Here is a 20,914-nt window from a genome sequence, read left to right as displayed (position 1 = left end):
AGCTGGTGGGACAGCATTATACAAATGCTCACCAAAAACTCCAGTGGCAGATGCTACAAGAGAGGCATTGTTCATCACAGAGAGGTTTGCCAATGAGATTTCGAGCGAATACCTTTCTGAAGAGTCAGACAACATGTTATTTCCTCCCATGTACATCTCGTGAAATGATCACGATGAAAATCTTTGAGGACTTAGAGTTAATACAGAGGATTACTGAAAATCTTCTTCCCATGCGGAAATCACAAGTGGAAGAGGGAAGGAGGGATCAGTTAGAGATAGCGGAGTACTCTGCACCACACACTGTCAGGTGGCTTGCGGAATACTGATGTTGATGTAGAATGCCTCACTAACATCACTGACAACTTATAAGCACAGACACACAACCCTACTGAGTGCCACCACAGATGATAAAATGACACATCCAAACAAGATGCATTCCACATATGTCACGCAAACATGATATCACGGAACACAATGTAGCTATGTCACTGGTCAAAGTAGACAGGTTATATTGCAAACTTCAGCTGACCCAGAAAGAAACAGAATTTAGTACATTAGTTGAGAGAACTGAGCATGGTGTGACATATGTAGAAATGTGGCCATTAAGATATTGAGGACAAGGAAGTTTATCCAAGAAGACACCATGCATTCAGAAAGGACAGAGGGACTAGTAGTGGTGATGTATTTACTTTAGTGCATAGAGCATATGCATGTCAACAGGCTCCTGTGATAACGTCAATGAAATTATAGGGGTGGAGCTCAGCACTTACACAGGAACAGAAAATAGTCACAGAATATCACAAACAAATGTTGAGAATTATAAAAGTACAAGGACAAGGTGTTAACACACTGCGGTCAGAACTGGAGAAAATTATATTAAAATGTGAAGCAAAGGATGTTATACAAAGAGTGAGCAGTCAGAATAATAAAAAGGAAGGTGAAGCTGTCAAAGGACACAGAAAAAGTAAGATATTTAACCAGAATTACATGAGTATAATGAGTGGGGAAGCACAGCGCGAGACAGAAGTAAATGGACAAGAGAGGAATTCTGTCAAAGTGTCCACATTTAATAACAGGAAAATACATATATCTGTAAAAGAAATAGGATCAAGAAAGGCAGCAGGGGTGGAGAGAATAATTGGAGAAATACTTTAAATTGGGGTTGGAACATTGTGCCTTTTCTAAGACTTCTATCTGACATCAATATAAATAATGATGTGCTCTTGGGTGAATGGAAATAAGCAGTAGTAAGTCTATGTACAAGGGAAAAGTGGTGATAGAAAAAACTACAGATCAACTAGTCTCATGTATTACAATAAAATATTTGAAAAGATCACCAGTAAAAGTGTGTGATGGTGGTGGTGGTGGTGGTTAGTGTTTAACGTCCCGTCGACAACGAGGTCATTAGAGACGGAGCGCAAGCTCGGGTTAGGGAAGGATTGGGAAGGAAATCGGCCGTGCCCTTTCAAAGGAACCATCCCGGCATTTGCCTGAAACGATTTAGGGAAATCACGGAAAACCTAAATCAGGATGGCCAGAGACGGGATTGAACCGTCGTCCTCCCGAATGCGAGTCCAGTGTGCTAACCACTGCGCCACCTCGCTCGGTGCAAAAGTGTGTGAGAGTATTTGCAGGAAGAGGATGGGTTGTGCAGGAGTCAGCAAGAATTTAAAGCAGAGTTTTCATATGAGCCATGGCTAGCTTATTTTCAGAAGGATATATCAGAAGTGACTGACAAGAGAGGATAACTTGACCATATAGTCACTGACCTATCAAAAGCTTTTGACAGAGTGAATCATAATGTATTGTAAACAAAACTGCAAGGACTGGGTCTTAATTAAAGATTAGTTTGTTGTATAACAGAATATCTACAGCACATAAAATATTAGAAGTTGAGGATCAGAGACTTCATATAAAGGTAGTAGTGATAGAGAGAGGTGCATCATACAGCAGTAAAGTACTGTTTCTGATTTATGCCATGGACATTGGAGAAGGGGTAAATTCATCTAGTATGAAATAATAGTTTACAAGGTTCTGAAGGGTTCAAGTAAGGATTTGATGTGCGCTTGTGTGTGTAACTGTGCGGTTCTTGTACACTGAAATTTTTGTCAATTTTTTGAAAGCGTTTTTTGTTACATAGGACAGCGAGTCGCAGGTGTCATGGAGTTTGTTGAGAGATGTTATCAATACTACCTATTGTTACTTTTCACTATGTGTATTGGTCCTGTTTATTGGCATTTTGTGGTGCAATTTGTTTCTGGTTTTTTGTAGTGGTACTGTTCTTTCAAGCTGAGTTATACAGCTCAATTCAGTTGATGATACAAAGTTCTGTTACTTTGCATGGCTTTTCTGTAGGTGACTAGTATGATTTCATTCAAGATTCTTGTATTGGTATCAGTATTTTAAATTAAACATAAATGTCGTGTGCCTAGGGCCTCCCGTCGGGTAGACCATTTGCCGGGTGCAATTCTTTCGACTGAGCTATATAGTTCAACTTTGGTTGTTGATACTGCATATTGCCAGATTTCATGAGTTTTTGCTTGGTGTGTAGTTAGATTTCTTTTACGATTTGCATATTGGTACCAGTCTTTCAAGTTGAGGTATACAGCTCAACGCTGGTTGTCAATACCCCAATTTATTAGTTTTCACAATTATTGATTATGAGCATAGTGCAACTTCTTTTAGGATTTCTGTACTGACTTTTCACTGTATCATGTTTCTGCTGTTGCTGCATTGCACATATTTTATTACTCATGCAATTTTGTGGTTGTTGTGTTAGATTTAGTTTGTTCCCGCACAAAACCCTGAGAGTCCTGCGGTAGTCCCATTAGTTTCAATATTTGTTATAAGGAAGTTGTACAATTTTGTACAATTGATGGTTAAATTTTTGTGCCATGGAAATGTTTATAAAGTTAATGGTTGCCATCCTGAAATCAAGTTTGTGATGCACCTTGGGGCTTGGTATAACATCAATGGTCAAAATTGATAGGTGATATCAGAGAGTCTGGTTTTCCCAAGGGATTTAGTAAGGTATCTGGGTGAAGGTGCAGGGGAAGACATAGGACCAAGACTGGTCACTGATGAAGCACACAAGGAAGGAAAGAGATCAATAAAAACTAAAGAGTGAACGCAGTCGACTGTAGTGCAGGTAAATATTCTTACATTCCAAGATATCCTCTGCCTCTTCCCAAAAAGCATCACTAAATTTAAATACCAAACACCAAAGTTTACAGACAACAAGGAAAGGGCACAGTAAGTTTTATAGTATGTGATTATATACTAGTGTAATTATGTGATGTGAAACTATACTCACAAACAAAGCAACAGCCATATCTGCAGGCAAATATTAATTAGGCCTAGCTACTAACAATCTTTCCACATGGCACATTCCTTCCCCCAGAGTCATATCATTTACACAATATATCCCTTACAAGGTGTTTATTTTCTGTATATGTGTAAAATCAGTTTCACCACTGCAGTCATGTCTCATAAGAACTGCACCACCAATGTTCACCAGTAGTTTCTTGGTGCAATTCGATCACCCCCTGAATTACTGAGTCGACTAAAAAAAAAAATACATCTCTCACTGTGTACTGTTATCCTTGTCAGGAATAAGATTAATTTCTCCATCAGGGCCATATTTTTCTGAAATCAGGCAAAAATGAGGCCAACGCTACTCATTTTTCTGTTCATCTCCCAACTACCACAACAACATGATCACAGCACATGCTCCTTCTCAAACCATTTTTTAATAATCTGTCCGATATACTTTGAGGACCTCTCCCCCACACCCAACATCTTGTATGATGCACATTACTAACACCCCATTCACTGATTGTGATGCACTCCATCACAGAGAGAGACATACGAGATAACTTACGGAATACGGCAGCTAAAGTGAAGCCACTGAATTTTGGCCTGACAATCCCTATGCAGGATATAGGCAGAAAACACGTTCTTTCCAGACACATTCTGTAACACAGTAGCTACGGAAATAGCAGCTATTTTGCAATTACTTATCTTTAATGAGTGTGTACCACAGCTTTCGACAGGTAGAAAAAATAAATTACACGCCCAACTGTAATTCTAGAATCACAAAAACGAAACTACACCTGTGATCTTGGTAGAAAACATACCAAATACTATTGGTGCTAATGTGATATGGTGGAAACAAAAAAAATGAGAGAGTATTGTTAAGTACCATCTGACCATCTTTAGCCATCTTTTTTATGTCAGCAATGATCTTCTTTTCTTGCTGTTCCATCCGCGCTCTCTCTCGATCCAGATCTCTCATAGCTTTGTTCAGCGCACGCTGATTCTGCCTCAGCATTTCTTCCGGCGTCAGTTTCTTTCCGAATAGCCATTCTAATGGCATTGTAAATACCTGCAGGTAAGAAACGTCAAATGGTGCACAAATTAAAAACAACATCAATTTTTGAAACGGAAACTGTCAAACTCCACGCAGTTTGTGTCAAGGTAATAAATAACGCCATCCACTATAACTAGTAATGTTTTCCGACGGACTTGATTGCGTTTGTTTCTCTCCAGAGCGGTATTTTCCAACAATATTTCATTATACTAAGCAACAATCATTACCTTCAGAAAATATTTACTACACAAACTTCACAGTTCACAACTCCAAACTCCTCGTCCTGCTGTCTATGACTAATGTCACAGGTGTTATTGCTACAAGTCGCATGTCATTTGCATCACACCCCTACAAAATTTAATTTAAGAGTTGCATTTTCTATTCAGCACGCATTATAGTTTAAGAAAGAAATATGAATAGTTACAAGAGAGAGAGAAGAAATTAATCTTCTTGCTCATGATTTTAACGTAAGTGGATTAATTGACCGGTGGCTGTTGGCTAATATTGCCGTAGCGCCAAAGATTTCAGGTCTACACGTCATTTGAAAGTTTGGGAGGCATGGCTACAGGTGATGTTTATATTATTATTTATTAAATATTGTTACATAGTTTTAATGACATAGACTCAGCAGTGATAATTTAATGAGTAGCGACCGTGCAGCTGCTGTTGGTGGGAATGAGAAGTTGAGCGTTGTAGAGTTCTAGGTTATTCGCACGATCACTCTTATGTACACCATTCTTATTCACGAGCACCCCAACAACTAAAATCAGTGTTTACTGTTTACAGTGTGGTGTATGTAGTGCAGGACAAATGCCCAAGTGTTCAGGTCGCTAAGGCCCATTAAAAATCACGATTTAGGAGTATTTTCATTACAAAACGAGAAACTAATCGTCTATAAAATATGTGCATGATGTATATTTTTTCTTTTTATAGTTTTTACTTCTTACTTCAAATTATATCTAATTCATTAACTAGGAAAGGTGGAAGATGCCGATATTCTGAGGATAAACTTCCTTTCTCTTAAAATGTTTCACCAGTTGAGCATTTTTGCTATCCATTCACACTTCCTTTACTGGTAAAACAAGCTGGTAGCCATTTGTGCCACCCTTGCATGTATACATGTACCCAGCAAGCAATATTTGATAGTCGGCTGTTACACAAGCAAAGTACAGTTCCAAGTATTGTATGGGCCAGTCAAAGCCTTCAGTCACCTGGCATGCAACGAAACCTATGTGATCCTTACACTTCATATTTCCATGACATGACTGATTCCAAGTTGTACTGAGTGGTATGATGCACTTGTCGAATCAGATCAGCAATTAAGATGTCCACTCATTCATTGAGGTTTAGTTTTTCTACGGGTTCCCTAAATCACATTAATTACATACAACACTTGGTGGACGAGGTAGATACACTGTAACTGCCCTTTAGCCCCTTTGTTGTCTCCAATATGAAGAGAAGGTTTTGTAGTGGCTCCCAACACTAGTTTATCCTGTGCAAATATCTTCATCTGTGCATAACTACTGCAATCTACATTGATTTGAGCCTGCTTACTGAGTTAAGCATTGGTCTCCCTCTACAAGTTTGACTTCCCACACTTCCACCTCGTATCAAATTGACGGCTCCTTAATTACTCAGAATGTGTTCTATGGCCTCATCTCTTTTCATCATGTTGCACCACAAATTTTGTTCCTCCCCCATTTAGTTCCAAGTCTCTTCATTGGTTATCCAATCCCCACATCTAATCATAGCATTCATCTGTAGCTCCACATTTCAAAAGCTCATAATTTACTTATTTGTCCTGTGACCATTCAGTACAGCAGTTAAGAACATGTCAGATACATTGCAAAAATAATATTTTTGTATGATACATAAAACAAATACGGAGTGGAATAGGGTTTAGATGAGGATATAGCAGGAAGTTGGCCATGGTGGAATCATACCAGCATTCACCTTAGCAACTAGGGAACTGTTTAGCATCCACTTTTCAGTTCTGTGGAAGTCTAAAGTCAAGACAGATACCTTCAGAAAAGACTTCTTAGCACTTGACTTTATATAATATGTTAGTTTATTAGTCATTTTGAGAGTCACTTTTCTTGCTACTGCTATTCTGTATTGTATAACCTCTGTACTTTGGCCATTGTTAGTTAGTCTGCTACCCAAATAGAAACTCATTTTCCTTTACCGTACAGACTGTCTCACTTCCTTCTCAACTACAGGAACATTTCACCAAAAGCGAAACCAGACTTGATTGTTGTAAACAAAATTTTTGCGGTACAGTGCAGAGTTGCCTACACTGCATAAAAACAAGTGCGGAACACTGTAATTTCTTCGTAGACACAAACCAAAGAATCTACTAATAAAAAAGCAAGATCTTTTACACGGTTTCAGAAATACGCTTTTTTTCAGTACATTGCTATTTTCTGTAATTTTCTTTTTAACCCTCTAACGGTAAGGTGAAGTTTCCCGACATAAGTGGTAAGGTGGGGTTGGATCAGACCCCACCCTCCAAATATCGATTTTTCAGGGTAAAATAAAAAATGAATAATGGAAAAAAGTTTTATTATTAATTAAACACACATAATATTTGTTATAACAAGTTTTTTTTTAATTTTTATAGTCAATAAGTAAGAATATAAAGTACTTTGGAAAAAAATAGGAACTTGATTACAAAAAATACCTTAATAGAAATATTCTCTATAATAATATTGAAAACATAGTAAAAATCAATAGATTCAGTCATCAACTAGGAACTTGAGTGCTTTAGAAATTCTAAAGATAGGAACTAAATGAGAAACATCTCTTACTAATTGTAGAAAATAATTATAGTGTCAGCAGTTCCGAAATATAAAGTTCTCAATAATAAATGTCTTTGTACACGTAATGTAATAGGATCAAATAATAAATGTATAATGTTATCCTGGAAACGATCACATACAGCCCTGAAAATGCATATTTGGCACAATTTATGACATCTCAGTTTCTTTACAGACAGGGCATATAATAACTTTATGCTCCCCACATATAGAACGATTACACTTAGGGGCCTACTACAAAAAGCATTCCACTTCCTATCTTTTGATCTGTCACAAAAATCACATCTTCTTTTCTTTAGTGGCTGTGCTTGGGTAGGCTTGTCTAATTCGATTGGTTCTTTTTCCAATAGACGAACGGAGCTCACGGGAAAGGTGTGTGTTATTCAACCTCTATTCCATAAGAGGTTTTGTCAAAGAGAGTGCAAGATTTTTGAGAAATGATATTCTCGCGTTATTTGAAAAGCTGTCCATTTTGCTATTGCTTTTGTAAATGATAAAACTATTTATTGCAGCGATGTCTAAAATAGCATAAAAGTACCGCATGGGCCATCTTCTCGATTTTCTTTTTGTGGTCCTGCTGTGGCAAAGCATATCTAATACGTTGACCCGTCCTTTAGTTAGACTGTAGCACTGCACAATTTCAGACTTATTTGATTTTTCATTTATCTCTCCAGAGAAGTGCATAGACGTTATCAGTAAAACTTTTTTATTTTTCTTTGGGGTAAATGACACCAAAGTTTTGTCGTCCTGATACATAAATGTTGAAGAGCCTACTGGAGCGGAAAGCAGCACTGATGGTGGCATTTGCAGTTTGTTCCTCCTCAATGTACCTACAAATGTGAGTTTCTTTTGGAGGAAGGCGTCAGTCACCTCCGGTGAGGAGAACCGATGGTCCGCTGTAATGTTTCTATTAGAACCCCTGATACATTCCGTCAGGTGGAAAACATACTGGGCAGGTAAAGGCAAATCTCCAGGCCTCCCCTTTATTCTGTTGTCCTTGCCAGTGTATGGAATGCCAGGCAAAAAATAGAATGTCCTTGTGTCGCATAGTGGCATTATTTTCAACCCATATTTGTCGTGTTTTGATGGGATATACGTTTTGAATGGACAGGCAGCCCAAAAACTCAGTAGAGTCTCATCTACTGTGACATATTCACATGGACTATAATTTTTTTCACTGTTAGATTCAAACATGTCCCACAGTTCTCTGAAAGCTGCAAATTTGTTGTTGATTTTTCTAGCCTCTCTGGTGGCTTTTATCATCGAAGTGGAGGTTTTCTAGAATAAATTCAAACCTTTTCTTGCACATAGTGCAACGGAATACCGGAGGTCCATAGGTTGCTGAGAACATCTCATCTACACTGAGCATAGAATTTTTTAGGACACCGCTCATAAAGAGAAGGCTCTCTGTTGGTGAATGAAACCACTGGACTGTATTGTACTGTTGCCTAGATTTCTCGGTTTCAAGATTTGTGTACAAAACAATTTTTTCTATAATTTTCGAATCTATAAATAATAAAAATATTTCCAATTCGTTAGTGACCCCCCTTGCTTCCCCATGTGGACCAGGGAGATGAGTAATAATATTTGACGCTGGTGTCCTAGAAAATTTTGAATGGATGGGTTTGTTGGTCGGGTTTGTTGGTCCATATTGTCTCTAAGTCTTTACCTAGCTCAAAATTTCTCTCATCATCTACATCTGACTGAGAATTATCGAATACGACTGCTCTTGCCGCACAATGAAATACATCATCCTCATCATCAGTATTAGATAATACATCAGGCTCGGCCTCCATTTACTCCACATTGACCACCTTGTAGCGTCAATTCTCGTCCAGCAGGCACTCGCTGTTCCCAGTACCTGCACCATACTTAAGTGCTTTTATAAAATGCGCCTCCCCAAACTTTTTACAAAAACAGCCTTCAGAATTCGTAAAGATCGTATTTTGTACATTCAATAAAAAATTAATAGAAATCAATATTTACATGAATAGACCTGTTACACTAATACAGTATAACCCTAAACTACCATATGTAATCCCAGCTGTAGCCTACCTGTCACTGGAGCATGCTCACAACTATGGATGACAATTTAAATTTGCTAACTACGCTATCTACAGGCGCCACTGCACTTCCCTTGCCATCTCTGATCACAGAGGCCTCGATGGATCCCTGAAACTGCTCAAGACATGGCGGCTGCACCCAAATATGAAATGAACACATATTAGACGAGATAAAATTAGCTGCAATTACATTAGTAATGGAAATTAATAAAAATACTATATGTACCTTATCGGCTACACCCGTTTCCCATACATACTCCCCCGTCCTGCCCCACTGAGACAACTCGATGGATGTTGCTGTCTCTGGCGTGGCCAATACGCTGAGTTGGTCACTACTCATCTGAGATGGAACTGGATGTACTGAAACTTCGGTGGAAAGTTTACACAAAAAAAAAAAACACGACAGACTTCACAAGTTACAATGCAAAGACTCTACCTCTGTAAACAAGTTCTCATAAATATCATACTTTTAGACTTCTCTTATGTGCTAGGTCTCACACCAAGACACCAATTACCAGACTTGTTGAGGAATTCCGTACCTTCTGCATTACACCATTCATACAATAAATCCCAATGACTGCACACATTCAGAGACATGACATACCATCGTACGAGAAACTCGCCACACTCCAGAAAGGTTGCGGCCAGCAGCATGGGCGGGCACAATGGCCACGTTTGTATATTCGCCTCCCTAAGAGTATGGAACAACGCACTGTGGCGTGCCCAACACGCCAATGAAAAAAAAAAAGCCTCACTGAAAACAGGTGCAACACTGCAGTTGTGTGCCCATGACACCAGTGACAAATATCGCAAAAACAAATATATGGTGCAACGCTGTAAGGTGTGCCCAGAACACTGTCGATATGCGTCCAGTAGCTCTTCCTCAACAAAGACACAGTAATAGGTATGGTGTAAAGACAAAACACACATGAAGATCGAGTCTGTGTTACCACTTACTCGGAAGAGTGGTGGCTCCACCATATGATGGGAAGTCCAGAAAAGTGAGTTAGACGGACACTTCATTTTCAGAATTAACCAAGACTGCGCAAGGATCATATGTGGCTTCATAGCCCCTACAGGCTACACAGGTACATGTTAAAGAATATAAATAAAAACAAATTACCACACTTAATGTCTAATAGGTACACAACAGAAATATGTTTTCTAACCAAGTCTATTTTACCAATGTTTCCATTTTGTTTCACACACAGGCAACACTTTACTTTCTATACGAAAACTACGTTCTCACGCTCCTTACATTTCAACATATGTAAATGGCTCTGTCCGAGCATTTGTGCGGATTTTCCCCGAGCTGAATCCACCCGGTCCTGGCTCCAATCTCGCCCTCCATTTCTGTTTCGGTGATTGGAACTTGGGTTAGGACCACGTATTTCGATTGACTCATGCCGCTGTTCATGTGAATCACTGCGCCACTAGCTCATGTCGTACTTGCGGGTATCGTTTTGTCTCTGCAAGTTACTCTGTCATCCTGAATTTTGTCTTCCATAGTCCTGCCTCCAGGATGTTCAATCATGCTCATTCCTCCTGTCGTTGTTGTTGTTATTGCACGGTGCTCCACGAAAGTCGCCATTGTAACGGTTATATTGCCCTTTCCTTTGATCATGTGCCGCTTCTTTTTCAAAAATTAGCTCCAACTTGCGCAGAAGGCTTTTGAATGTTTCAGTATTCGATCCGTACTTTCCTACAAGCACTTGCTGGTAGCTGCTTGGCAGTTTCGTGAAACAGAACTTAATTATTTCAGCATCACTATGTGGCACATCAAGAAACTGATTCTTTTTAATTAAAGCCTCAAAGAGCTTCGTGGGGCTCTTGTATCCTGATGCCTCCAGATCTGGACACAAAATGATGTCTTGTTTTATTCGGTCTTGCATTTCACGTGACCAATATGTTCCGAGAAATGCGTCAGTGAATTCTCGGTACATTCGGCATGTACCTGCAACACCGCGCATTTTCTCAGATGCCGTGCCCTCAATGTACCCGCAGATAAGTTCTAATTTTGCTGTCAATGGCCAAGATATGGTAGCATATTAAAAAACTGTGACAGCCAAATTTTTGGGTGAGTTGAGCCTCCATTTTCGAGGAAAGTTTGGAATTTGAGGACCGATAAAAAGTGCTTGTAATCAAACTCTGGTCCCTCTTGCACCTTTCTATTGGTTCTAGTATCGAATGTGCCCGTCTGTTCGATGCGAGCTGACATCTCCTGTTGCGTGCTGTGACCACATAGTTCTGCCCCATAATGATACTGGAACTGAGTGTTAGTTGTTGCGGTCGGGCTGTAATTTTGCATCTGTGCGCTCTCTGGGCTGTTGTGTGCGCTTCGTAGTCCATTACCTTGTGCCGAGCCTGTGCACGGTGGGCCGCCGTCCGGCGCCACACTTTTATGTCCGCTAGTCATCGCCACTGGACGTGGTGTACCAATTTGTACTTCATGTTCCAGGCATGCTACATGTTCTTCTAGACTTTCACACTTTGGATGGTACCCGCAACGCGTTCTTCAACGCTTTCCATTTTTTGCGTTGTGCTCACAAGTGCTTCCTTCCCCTGGGCTTTTATTGCATCAATTCCTAACACATTGACGTGTCCAATTCGCCTAGTGATTCTTGCACAGTTATTTGCGACATTTGCCATTTTTTTGGCGCCAGCTGCTTCAACTCTTGCTAACGCTGCTTCCTTCTTGGCTTCAACAGTACTTTTCTTCACCCGACACTCGTCTTACCGACCTACGCTATTTCACTCTTCACTTCATTCACAACCACAAGTACCTTATTCTCTACTTCATCCATTCTCTTTTCTAGGCTTTGCTTTCTGTCCTTTACCACTCCCAAAATCTCTAATAATAAACCCTTCGGCTGACTAGGCCTGTCTTCACCAATTGGTGATTTTACTCTAGACACTTGGGCACTGTTATACTGTCGAGGCTGAATTTTCCTCAGTATTTTCTCATTTGTGTTCTTATTTATATAAACAAGTGCCTCCACATGCCTTTTCACTTCTACCCCCCCCCCCCCCCTCCTTCTTTCTCACTGATTTCACCGTTAAGAACCTCCTGTTGCCGGTCTGCCACCAATTCGTGTCTAACATCTGTGTTCCACACCTGGAAATACGGAAGCGTCCGATCCCGCCCATCTGCTTTGACCCATGACGTCACAAATATGGCAGAAACAAAAACAAACACACACACTTTCCACAAGAAGCCTAATGACACTAACGGTACAAGCGCGGGAAATGGGGTGTTTTGGGTGGGGGGGCAAACTAAATATAAACAAATTTAAACGCCGTGCGTAGCTACAACGTGTAAGTGAAGACAGCCATGCATGAATACCCACCCACCTCCCCAGGGGTCGTAACCCCTGCAACCCATAGAAGATAAAGATGCTTCAGTAGCTGATTAGTGTTTTTTGTCTTTTTAAAAAAAAATCTCACGGGATAGAACGAACAGATCAGAAAGATGAAAATAATAAACTAAAACAGAAATTGGAGGAAACAGATAATTAAAATAAGTAATAAGTGTTTTTAAATTTAAAAAGAAAAAAGTCTCACGAGATAGAACGAACAGATCAGAAAAGTAAATAAAATAAGATAAAACAGGACTGGAGACAGCCACACTCAAACCAAACTCCGCGCCGTCATGACGTCACACACGACAACACCCTTACGTCACGGGTCAAAGCCGACGCGTGGGATCGGACGCTTCTGTCGACCCCCACACCTCCCGTCCCGTAGGAAAACTCAACAATTCTTCATCTGGCTCAACTCTGTTGCTACCCTGATCCTGCTCCATTGTTTGCAGTCTGTTTATTTGAGATGTGTTCAACAACTGTCGTGCCCTGCTACTAGTGAACATTCATTCACGGAACGTCAACAACAACAAAAATATAACAGCAAAAACCCCTTGTAACACTTGACACAAAAATTGCACTAATCGACTTCTACTACTAAAAAAAAAAAGAATATAACCCACAAGTACAAATGTCGGTAAAACAACCCCTCCAAAATAATTTCAACGTTGAAGCAACACTGTCAGTTTCAACGGAATGTGATGTGATACAGAACCCACACACAACCAACACACACAAAATAAAACAACTGTCAGTTTCAACGGAATGTGATGTGGTACAGAACCCACACACAACCAACACACAAAATAAAACAACATGAGATTACTAAATAAATGAACAAAATCAATGGTTATTACATGCGCGTCGCAAAATATTTCTATTCCGAAATCTAATTACAGCAAAGAAAATTAATTATGGTGTTTTTCTTTAATCAGGAAATGTTATCAATCAAATCCTGGCAGGGAGAACGAGACATGCACTTGACCTCCTCCTTATCTACCAGCTAATTAATTATGCGCACAACGGTAATGGAAGGAAATGATGGTGGACCCTGCTAGTTGGTAAAATAAGGAGTGCTCACTCACAATAATTTAATAAAAATCGTAATCTACTCAAAAAAAAAGAAAACTTTATCATAATCAAAAACAGGAAATGGGATTCTGCCTATATCTGCAAAATGATATGCAGATTAAATATCACAGTGAGATTTATTATACTTCAGAACATAAATGAACATGATTTTCGACACACACACACACACATACACATACACAGTAGGTTAAAGGATAGGGTATATTGAAATATTATGAGAATAAGAGTTGGCTCGAGAACAAGAGGCTCCTACTCTCTGTGATGCAATAGACTGACGATAATGACAGGAGGTCCTAATGAATCAAATATTAATCTCCCGACTATATAGCAGTATCTCAATTAGTAATGAGAGCTGCCGTGCAGCAACTCTGTGTCGAACCCTGGCCTCAAAGGCTGTCCGAGAATTCTAGGTTCTTCCGAAAACGAGCGACCAAGTTGCAAGACCATTCGACTCCGAGGAAGATCAGATTTCGAATCCCCTGCCCGCGCAACGCAAGAGCGAAGCCAACATTGCTCTACTCCCTACTCTGCTTGAAAACTGCGAATCAATATTCAGTTCAGATTCCAAAATTCCCCCACACTGTCTTAGAGCATCATTCGCGCCAATAGCGACTGTTCCCTCCAATTTCGAGCAGGGCTTTATGACTTCAACTAGCCTCAGTTTAAGTTGATCAGTCATGCCTCTGCTTTTCAGCTGAGGGCACTGAACTTGCCGTTTGACCGGCTATGAAAACAACCTGCCGAGACCACCGGCCATCTGGCACCAGACACTCACACCCAGCAGGGCACAGTACACAAGTATTCTCAGATCAAGAGGACAATGCAGTGAGTCAGTGCCAGGAATCTTCATTCCGGACGTGTTGGAACAGTAAACACATAAACTGTGGTGACACTCAGATGTCTCGCAGGTAGTTTCGCCCTGCACACAATAGGCGGAACTCGACAGACGTCAGTCGTTCCGCCAGGCGCTTAAGCCTATTGTCCGAACCCCTCAGAATTCAGGGAAGTGCAGCCCCCAATTGGAAACACAGTGTGCTGCGTCCTCCAATGCTCGCCTCGCACAGGCCACCCAGGGAAGTAAAACAATATGTTTAGGAATCAAGTGAAAAGTATTTTTTGATCTCTCAGTACAAATACTCTCATTACAATAACCTTATTCGGTCTTTTACTACCATGCAATGGCATAGAACATTAATAAATTTGATGAAAATGAGAGGAGACATACAAAAGAGGGCATGGAACCTCTCAAAACAAGTAAGTTTTTGGATATAAAGCCTTCTTCTGAATTAAGCAAAACTCTCTCTCTCTCTCTCTCTCTCTCTCTCTCTCTCTCTGGCTGCCGAAGCCAGACCAATAATTCCAGAGACAGTGGTCCTGTGTGTGTGTGTGTGTGTGTGTGTGTGTGTGTGTGTGTGTGTGTGTGAATTTGCCTAATTCAGACCATGGTATGGTGCATAGCGAAGGGTACCTTGTATCACTGCTTGTCATTTCCTTTCCTGTTTCACTCGCAGGTAGAGTGACGCAGAAACGACTGTCTGTATGCCTCCATATGAGCCCTAATTTCTCGTATCTTATTTTTGTGGTCCTTAAGCGCAATGTATGTTGGTGACAGTAGAATTGTTCAGCAGTCAACTTCAAATGCTGGTTCTTTAAATTTTCTCAATGGTGTTTCTCCTAAAGGATGTCGCCTTCCCTCCAGGAATTTCCACTGTATGGTGAATAGCAGTTTATCCTTTTCATAATATTGTCATAGATTGTCATAGATTCTAATTATATTTTTAGTCCAAGTTTGTTTCATAATTAATAAATTCTATGGAAAATCATATAGGCAAAGAAGCAGCTACTTCAAATTTTAACTTTCAAATTACTTTACTGTAACTTGTCCCATTCTGTCACAGCTTAAATGACTAGTTCAAAGACACTCTGAAAAAATGTTAATTAGTCCTTATTTGTAATCAACTTCACATTATTATTGTAGTAAACTTTAAAAAAAAAAAGATAGGCGGGGTCAACTGAAGTTTGCAGCACCACCCACTTTCTTTGACCTGTGACGTTGTTGTGTGGCATATTTGAAATGGATCATGTGTGACAATGTGGTTGGTGGCATATTTGAAATGGACCATGTATTTAGAGGAAGTGATGGAGTATGCAGTGGTGGTGTTTAGTATGGAATGTTTGTTTCTAAATTGTTGGTGAGTAATGCACTGAAGTCCTTGAGTACCGCTGGTGAGAATAATAGTGAAAGAGTTTGTGGTGGTTTGTTGGTTAGTTATTTCAGCGTGTAGTTGGCATTTGTGGGCAATAGATTCATTTTTGTATTTGGAATTATTAGTGCAATGTGTTGTTTATGGTTGGAGATTTAATTTCATGTCCTGTTTTTGTTAGTTATGGATGTGATAACAAAGTTCATCAGTAGGTTCTTGCATGCCACAATGAGGGAAGAGATGTTAAGCATGACCAAATTCTTATATTTATTCAGTCTTATATTATTCAGTGAAATGTTAAGTTTCTGGAGAAGGAATGAGACATTTGTAGCTCAAGTAACCTATACACATTCTCATATTAAACCTTACCACTTTTTAACCAAGTTTACTGCTTACATATTGCACGAAAGTTACTTCCACATTTGCACATTATATACTCGAGACAATTATTTTATGTTAACTTGGTTCATTTAGGAGATGACTTTTCAGTCCTGGGAACTTTGTGCACTAGTGTAGATGCAAAACATTTCTGCTTCACATGACTTCAAAATTTTATTACAGCAACTGACAAGAAATTGTTACACTGTAGCCTGTTACCTGTAATTTAAACACAGGCTGTATTCAGTCCTACAAATGAGCATACGATATCGTTGGCCAGGAGGCCCCATTCGGTGAAGTTTGGCTGCCAAGTCTTATAAAAATTATTACTATCAATAACAGATGTTTTCTGTACATCAGCAGCTAATTGTACAGTATACATTACTACATCCAACGCAGTACTACTTCCCATTACCATAACAAATTCTACCATTAATAAAAAAAGCAGCTACTAAAAAATCTAACTATATGTACTACTTTTATAACATGAGTTATTGTGTGCCACATTCCACAATGCACTCCATTGCTCCCTGGTCCTTGTGTGCTGCAGAGGGTGTTGTGGCTGCATCTACCTCTTCTGTTTTATGGAGCTCCCTGTTTGTGAGGGACAACTCCTGTGCAATGTTGCTGCCAGTGAGAAGTGTAACCACAAGCTGGTCCACATCACCCGGGTTCTAGGTGATGATTCATGGCACATGGCTGCATTTCCACTCTAGTGTTGTTATGATCTCCATGCATGAGGGTTTTGCTGTTGATCTACAGCAGCCGTTTACCTCAGCTGTCATTGCTGCATTGCGTCTTGATCTTCTGTCACAACATCCTGTAGTGCAGTGGATGGGGATTGACTGATAGGTAACATGCTATAACATGCTACAGAAACATTCCTTGTAATAGTGTCTGCAATATTTTCCACGATCTGCTTTTCTGTCTCACCAGAGTATTCCTTTTATATCAAGTCTTTCATGCCAATTCAGTTGCTCCTGATCGTATCAGCAACATCGGCATAAGTGGGCTACCCCATATATAGTATGTTACGGTGTGCCTTTTTCACAACAGCCACATTAAGAGGTTTCTCTTCAACCAATTAGATGCCAGTGGGTGGTGTGAGGCTCCTGACCCCTGCAGAAGTGTGTCAGGCCTCTTGAAGAATTCAGGTACCTCATTCCTGGACTCTGTTTTTGGAGAAAACCATAGGTATGCCTTGCTGTTTGGGCATCATCTGATAGTTCCTGCCACTTATTATGGAGGATCTGACTGTGAATGGACATATTCTAAGTATTTCATGCAATGCCTGAATTTACACAGTACGAAAAGCTCCCATTAACTGAAGAAGTATTCTGTACTGCGCTCTGTTAACCCGTACTGGTGTTATGAGCAGACATCTGTGCACCCAACACTCATACAATATACCATGATCACAGTTAGGATAGCATTATGATACATTCTTATTGTTTGCATGGTAGTGTGTAATCATAACTGGCTAAGGTAATAATTTTGTTCATTGTGATCCTGTCTCTCTTGTTTATTTCATCTGTATGTGCACTACAATTTTGTCACTCGCCCAGGGAAGAGGGTCTGGTGATGGACTTTCTTTTTATAGATATTTTGCTTGATTTCATAGTAGGTTCCCTTTTAACAAGTATGTGGTCTTTTCCGATGCAACAGGCAATTTCTCCTAGGCACCACTAATGTAATTATTGAAGAAATATGTTACATCTGTCTTCCGGGTTGCTTCTGGAGCTTCCGTTGACCAGGATCACCAAGTTGTCGCACTCCTGTGACTATTTCATTATCTTACAACTTTCCTAATACTAGGTCAGGTACCAGATCCCATGGGTAGTTCAAATCCCTCAGGTGGTCCAAATGGCTGCCCACCATAAGTGATTAAATGCCCCTGTGATGTCCACTTTATCATTGAATGTCCTGTGCAGCTTGCCAGTAAAAAGCAACAGTAATAATGCCTAGCATAACTGCTGACTCTGTTCTTTGTTCCATTCTTCTCTTTGCCGAAATCTTTCCGTAGTGAGCCTTCATTGCAGGCAAATTTTCACAATATATGTCCCAGCCAAGGCGTCTTCTTTATTCTTGTCCTTTCCGCTAGTTTTTTACCTCTCCTTTTCTTAAAAGTACTTCTCCATTTGTCAGTCTGTTGCACTTTCAGTGTTGTTTTCACCATTACATTTGAAAACTATTGAAGTATTTTTCTTTTTCATTCTGCCCAGGGTTCATTGCTGTACGATAGTACTCACTAGATAATTCTTAATTCTATCTGAATTATTTTTGCGGTCAAAGATCTTTCACATCGTCAGAAGTTTTATATCTATAGATATTCTACTTCGTATTTCCTCCACACTGTTTACATTTTACATCACTTAATGTTTTTAAATTTTCCAAGGTATTCCCTTCTAGTGATATTTCATGGAACCTTCATTCTGCAAAATTCTCGTCAGTTTGGTCTTTCATGCATCCATCCTCATTCCTTACTCTTTTTCCCAATTTTATGATACTTCCTTGAAAAATTGTAATTCCTTTTCTGGTTCAGCCAAATGTGCTTGAAGATCTGTGCACATATAATTGTCTTCATTTTTTCTCCTCCTACTGTTATGCCTGTTTGCTTTTCCTTATATTTTTTCAGTTGGTGGCAAACAGCACCCTGCTCCAACACTTCTTCTAATATCTGTTTTGTCTATTTCTATATCACCAATACTTACAACTTTCGGTCATGTGTCTAGTTCCTTTATGTCTTAAGTTACACTGTCTGATCAAAAGTATCTGGTCACCTGTTAGTGGACATTAATATGAAGTGTGTCCACTCTTTGCCTTTATGGTGGCTTGAACCCTGTTGGGGTCACTTTCAGTGAGGTGTCTGAATGTCCGAGGTGGAATGGCAGCCCATTCTTCCCCAAGAGCCAAAACCAGAGAAGGTAGTGCTGTTGGACACTGGGGTCTGGAGCAAAGTTTACATTTCTAACTCTTCCAAAATATGTTTTCTTAGGTTCGGTTTGTGGGACTGTGCAGGCCAGTCCAGTTCAGGAATTTTATTGTCCACAAACTATTGCCCCACATGCTGTTCTATGACAGCTTGCATTTTCATGCTAAAGCAAGCAATCATCATCTCCGAATGGGTCGTCTACCATATGCAGTACTGAACGCTGTAAAATGTGTTCATATCCTTTTACATTTAGTTTTTGCATAAGCAAAGTAAGCACTCTCTTCATGAAAAACACCCCCACATCCTAAACCCACCTCCATATTTTACTGGGGTACTGCACATATCATTCGGGAGGACGACGGTTCAATCCCGTCTCCAGCCATCCTGATTTAGGTTTTCCGTGATTTCCCTAAATCGTTTCAGGCAAATGCCAGGATGGTTTTTGAAAGGGCACGGCCGATTTCCTTCCCAATCCTTCCCTAACCCGAGCTTGCGCTCCGTCTTTAATGACCTCGTTGTCGACGGGACATTAACCACTAACCACCACCACTACTGCACATATGGCAGGTAATGTTCTTCAGACATTCGCCAAATTCAGTCTTTTCCCTCAGGTTGCTACAGGGTACAGTATGATTCATGACTCCCAATCACTCATTTCCAGTTATCCACTTTCCTGTGGCATCACTCTTTACATCACCTCAACCATTACTTTTAGCATGACTACAGGCTTATGATGAGCTACTTGACCAGTGTACCCAATTCTTTGTAACTCCTTACACTTTGTGTGCCAAATAAGGATACTTGTGATCAGATAATGCCCTCCCTTCCATTACACACAGAGGACTTCATAATGATATTCCAGTCCATTCAGTCTCAAACTTTCTCCCAGTCAGCACAACAGATGTGCTGTTAGCTTCCAGCATTCTTTCTTCTTCCATCTCCAAACATCTAATAGTATTTTGGGTTCCATTTCGTTTCCTGAATTGAAACTGACTCTTGCTGCTCATGTTATCTTCAATTTTTCTTTGTAATCTTCTGAATTAATAATTTAAGGTGTTAAATTTTTATGAATAATTTAAAGTTTTAAATTTTTTTCTTTAATATATTTCTGTGTGTGTGTGTGTGTGTGTGTGTGTGTGTGTGTGTGTGTGTGTGTGTCTAAACGCCCGCGCGTGTGAGGGGTGGCAGGGGATTCATTTTTATTGTACACATTTTTACAACTTCATTGCCAATTTCTTATATGTGTTTTTCAACTTTTGGCTATTTCAGATGTTCCAGATCTCTCTTCAGATGAGTCAGAGGGTTACAATGAAAATGACATAGAAGAAAAGACAGATGCAAAATGTCTGTTTTGTTCTGACTGTGTCAACATATCAGAAAGCCTTATTCATTTGAAGGAAAAACATAATTTTGATATTTCATATTTAAGAGCAAAATTCAACATGGATTGTTATGATTACATAAAACTGATTAATTACATCCGTACGAATAAAATTGAGGCTTCTGAAGTGATGCAGTTATCAGACCGCGTGTGGAATGATGACAGATTTCTAAAACCAGTGTTAGAAGATGATACATTCTTAATGATAGGTAATGTGGAATTTATAACTTTTTGTGTATAATTTGTAAAAATGTCAAGTTGCATCATTCCACTGTTAACTGTAAATCCCAGCTATAACTACCCAGATGAGATTGTCCATA

The 20,914-nt window shown here is 39.7% G+C and overlaps 2 protein-coding genes across 4 annotated transcripts in view; one reads left to right on the top strand and one right to left on the bottom strand.

The window, feature by feature from the left end:
- Window positions 1-4,684, bottom strand: part of LOC126199036 (charged multivesicular body protein 2a) — a 42,533-nt gene extending 37,849 nt beyond the window's left edge. Inside the window, exons 1-2 of the mRNA XM_049935736.1 lie at window positions 4,597-4,684; window positions 4,202-4,384 (exon numbers count right to left, since the gene is read on the bottom strand). Of these exons, the coding sequence (XP_049791693.1) occupies window positions 4,202-4,375 (174 nt within the window). The 5' untranslated portion in view covers window positions 4,376-4,384; window positions 4,597-4,684. The remainder of the gene's footprint in view (window positions 1-4,201; window positions 4,385-4,596) is intronic.
- Window positions 4,685-4,749: 65 nt separating this feature from the next.
- Window positions 4,750-20,914, top strand: part of LOC126198941 (protein arginine N-methyltransferase 1) — a 112,318-nt gene continuing 96,153 nt past the window's right edge. The window contains exons 1-2 of one of the 3 annotated variants that reach the window (XM_049935585.1): window positions 4,750-4,937; window positions 20,483-20,803. In XM_049935585.1, the coding sequence (XP_049791542.1) occupies window positions 4,928-4,937; window positions 20,483-20,803 (331 nt within the window). In that variant the 5' untranslated portion in view covers window positions 4,750-4,927. The remainder of the gene's footprint in view (window positions 4,938-20,482; window positions 20,804-20,914) is intronic. The other 2 variants (XM_049935584.1, XM_049935583.1) reach the window with 2 other exon arrangements.

Source organism: Schistocerca nitens, chromosome 8 (genome assembly GCF_023898315.1).
Source record: "Schistocerca nitens isolate TAMUIC-IGC-003100 chromosome 8, iqSchNite1.1, whole genome shotgun sequence".
Classification (NCBI taxonomy): Eukaryota; Metazoa; Arthropoda; class Insecta; order Orthoptera; family Acrididae; genus Schistocerca; species Schistocerca nitens.
Note: the sequence above shows the minus strand (reverse complement) of the source record. Positions and strands in the feature narration are given on the sequence as shown.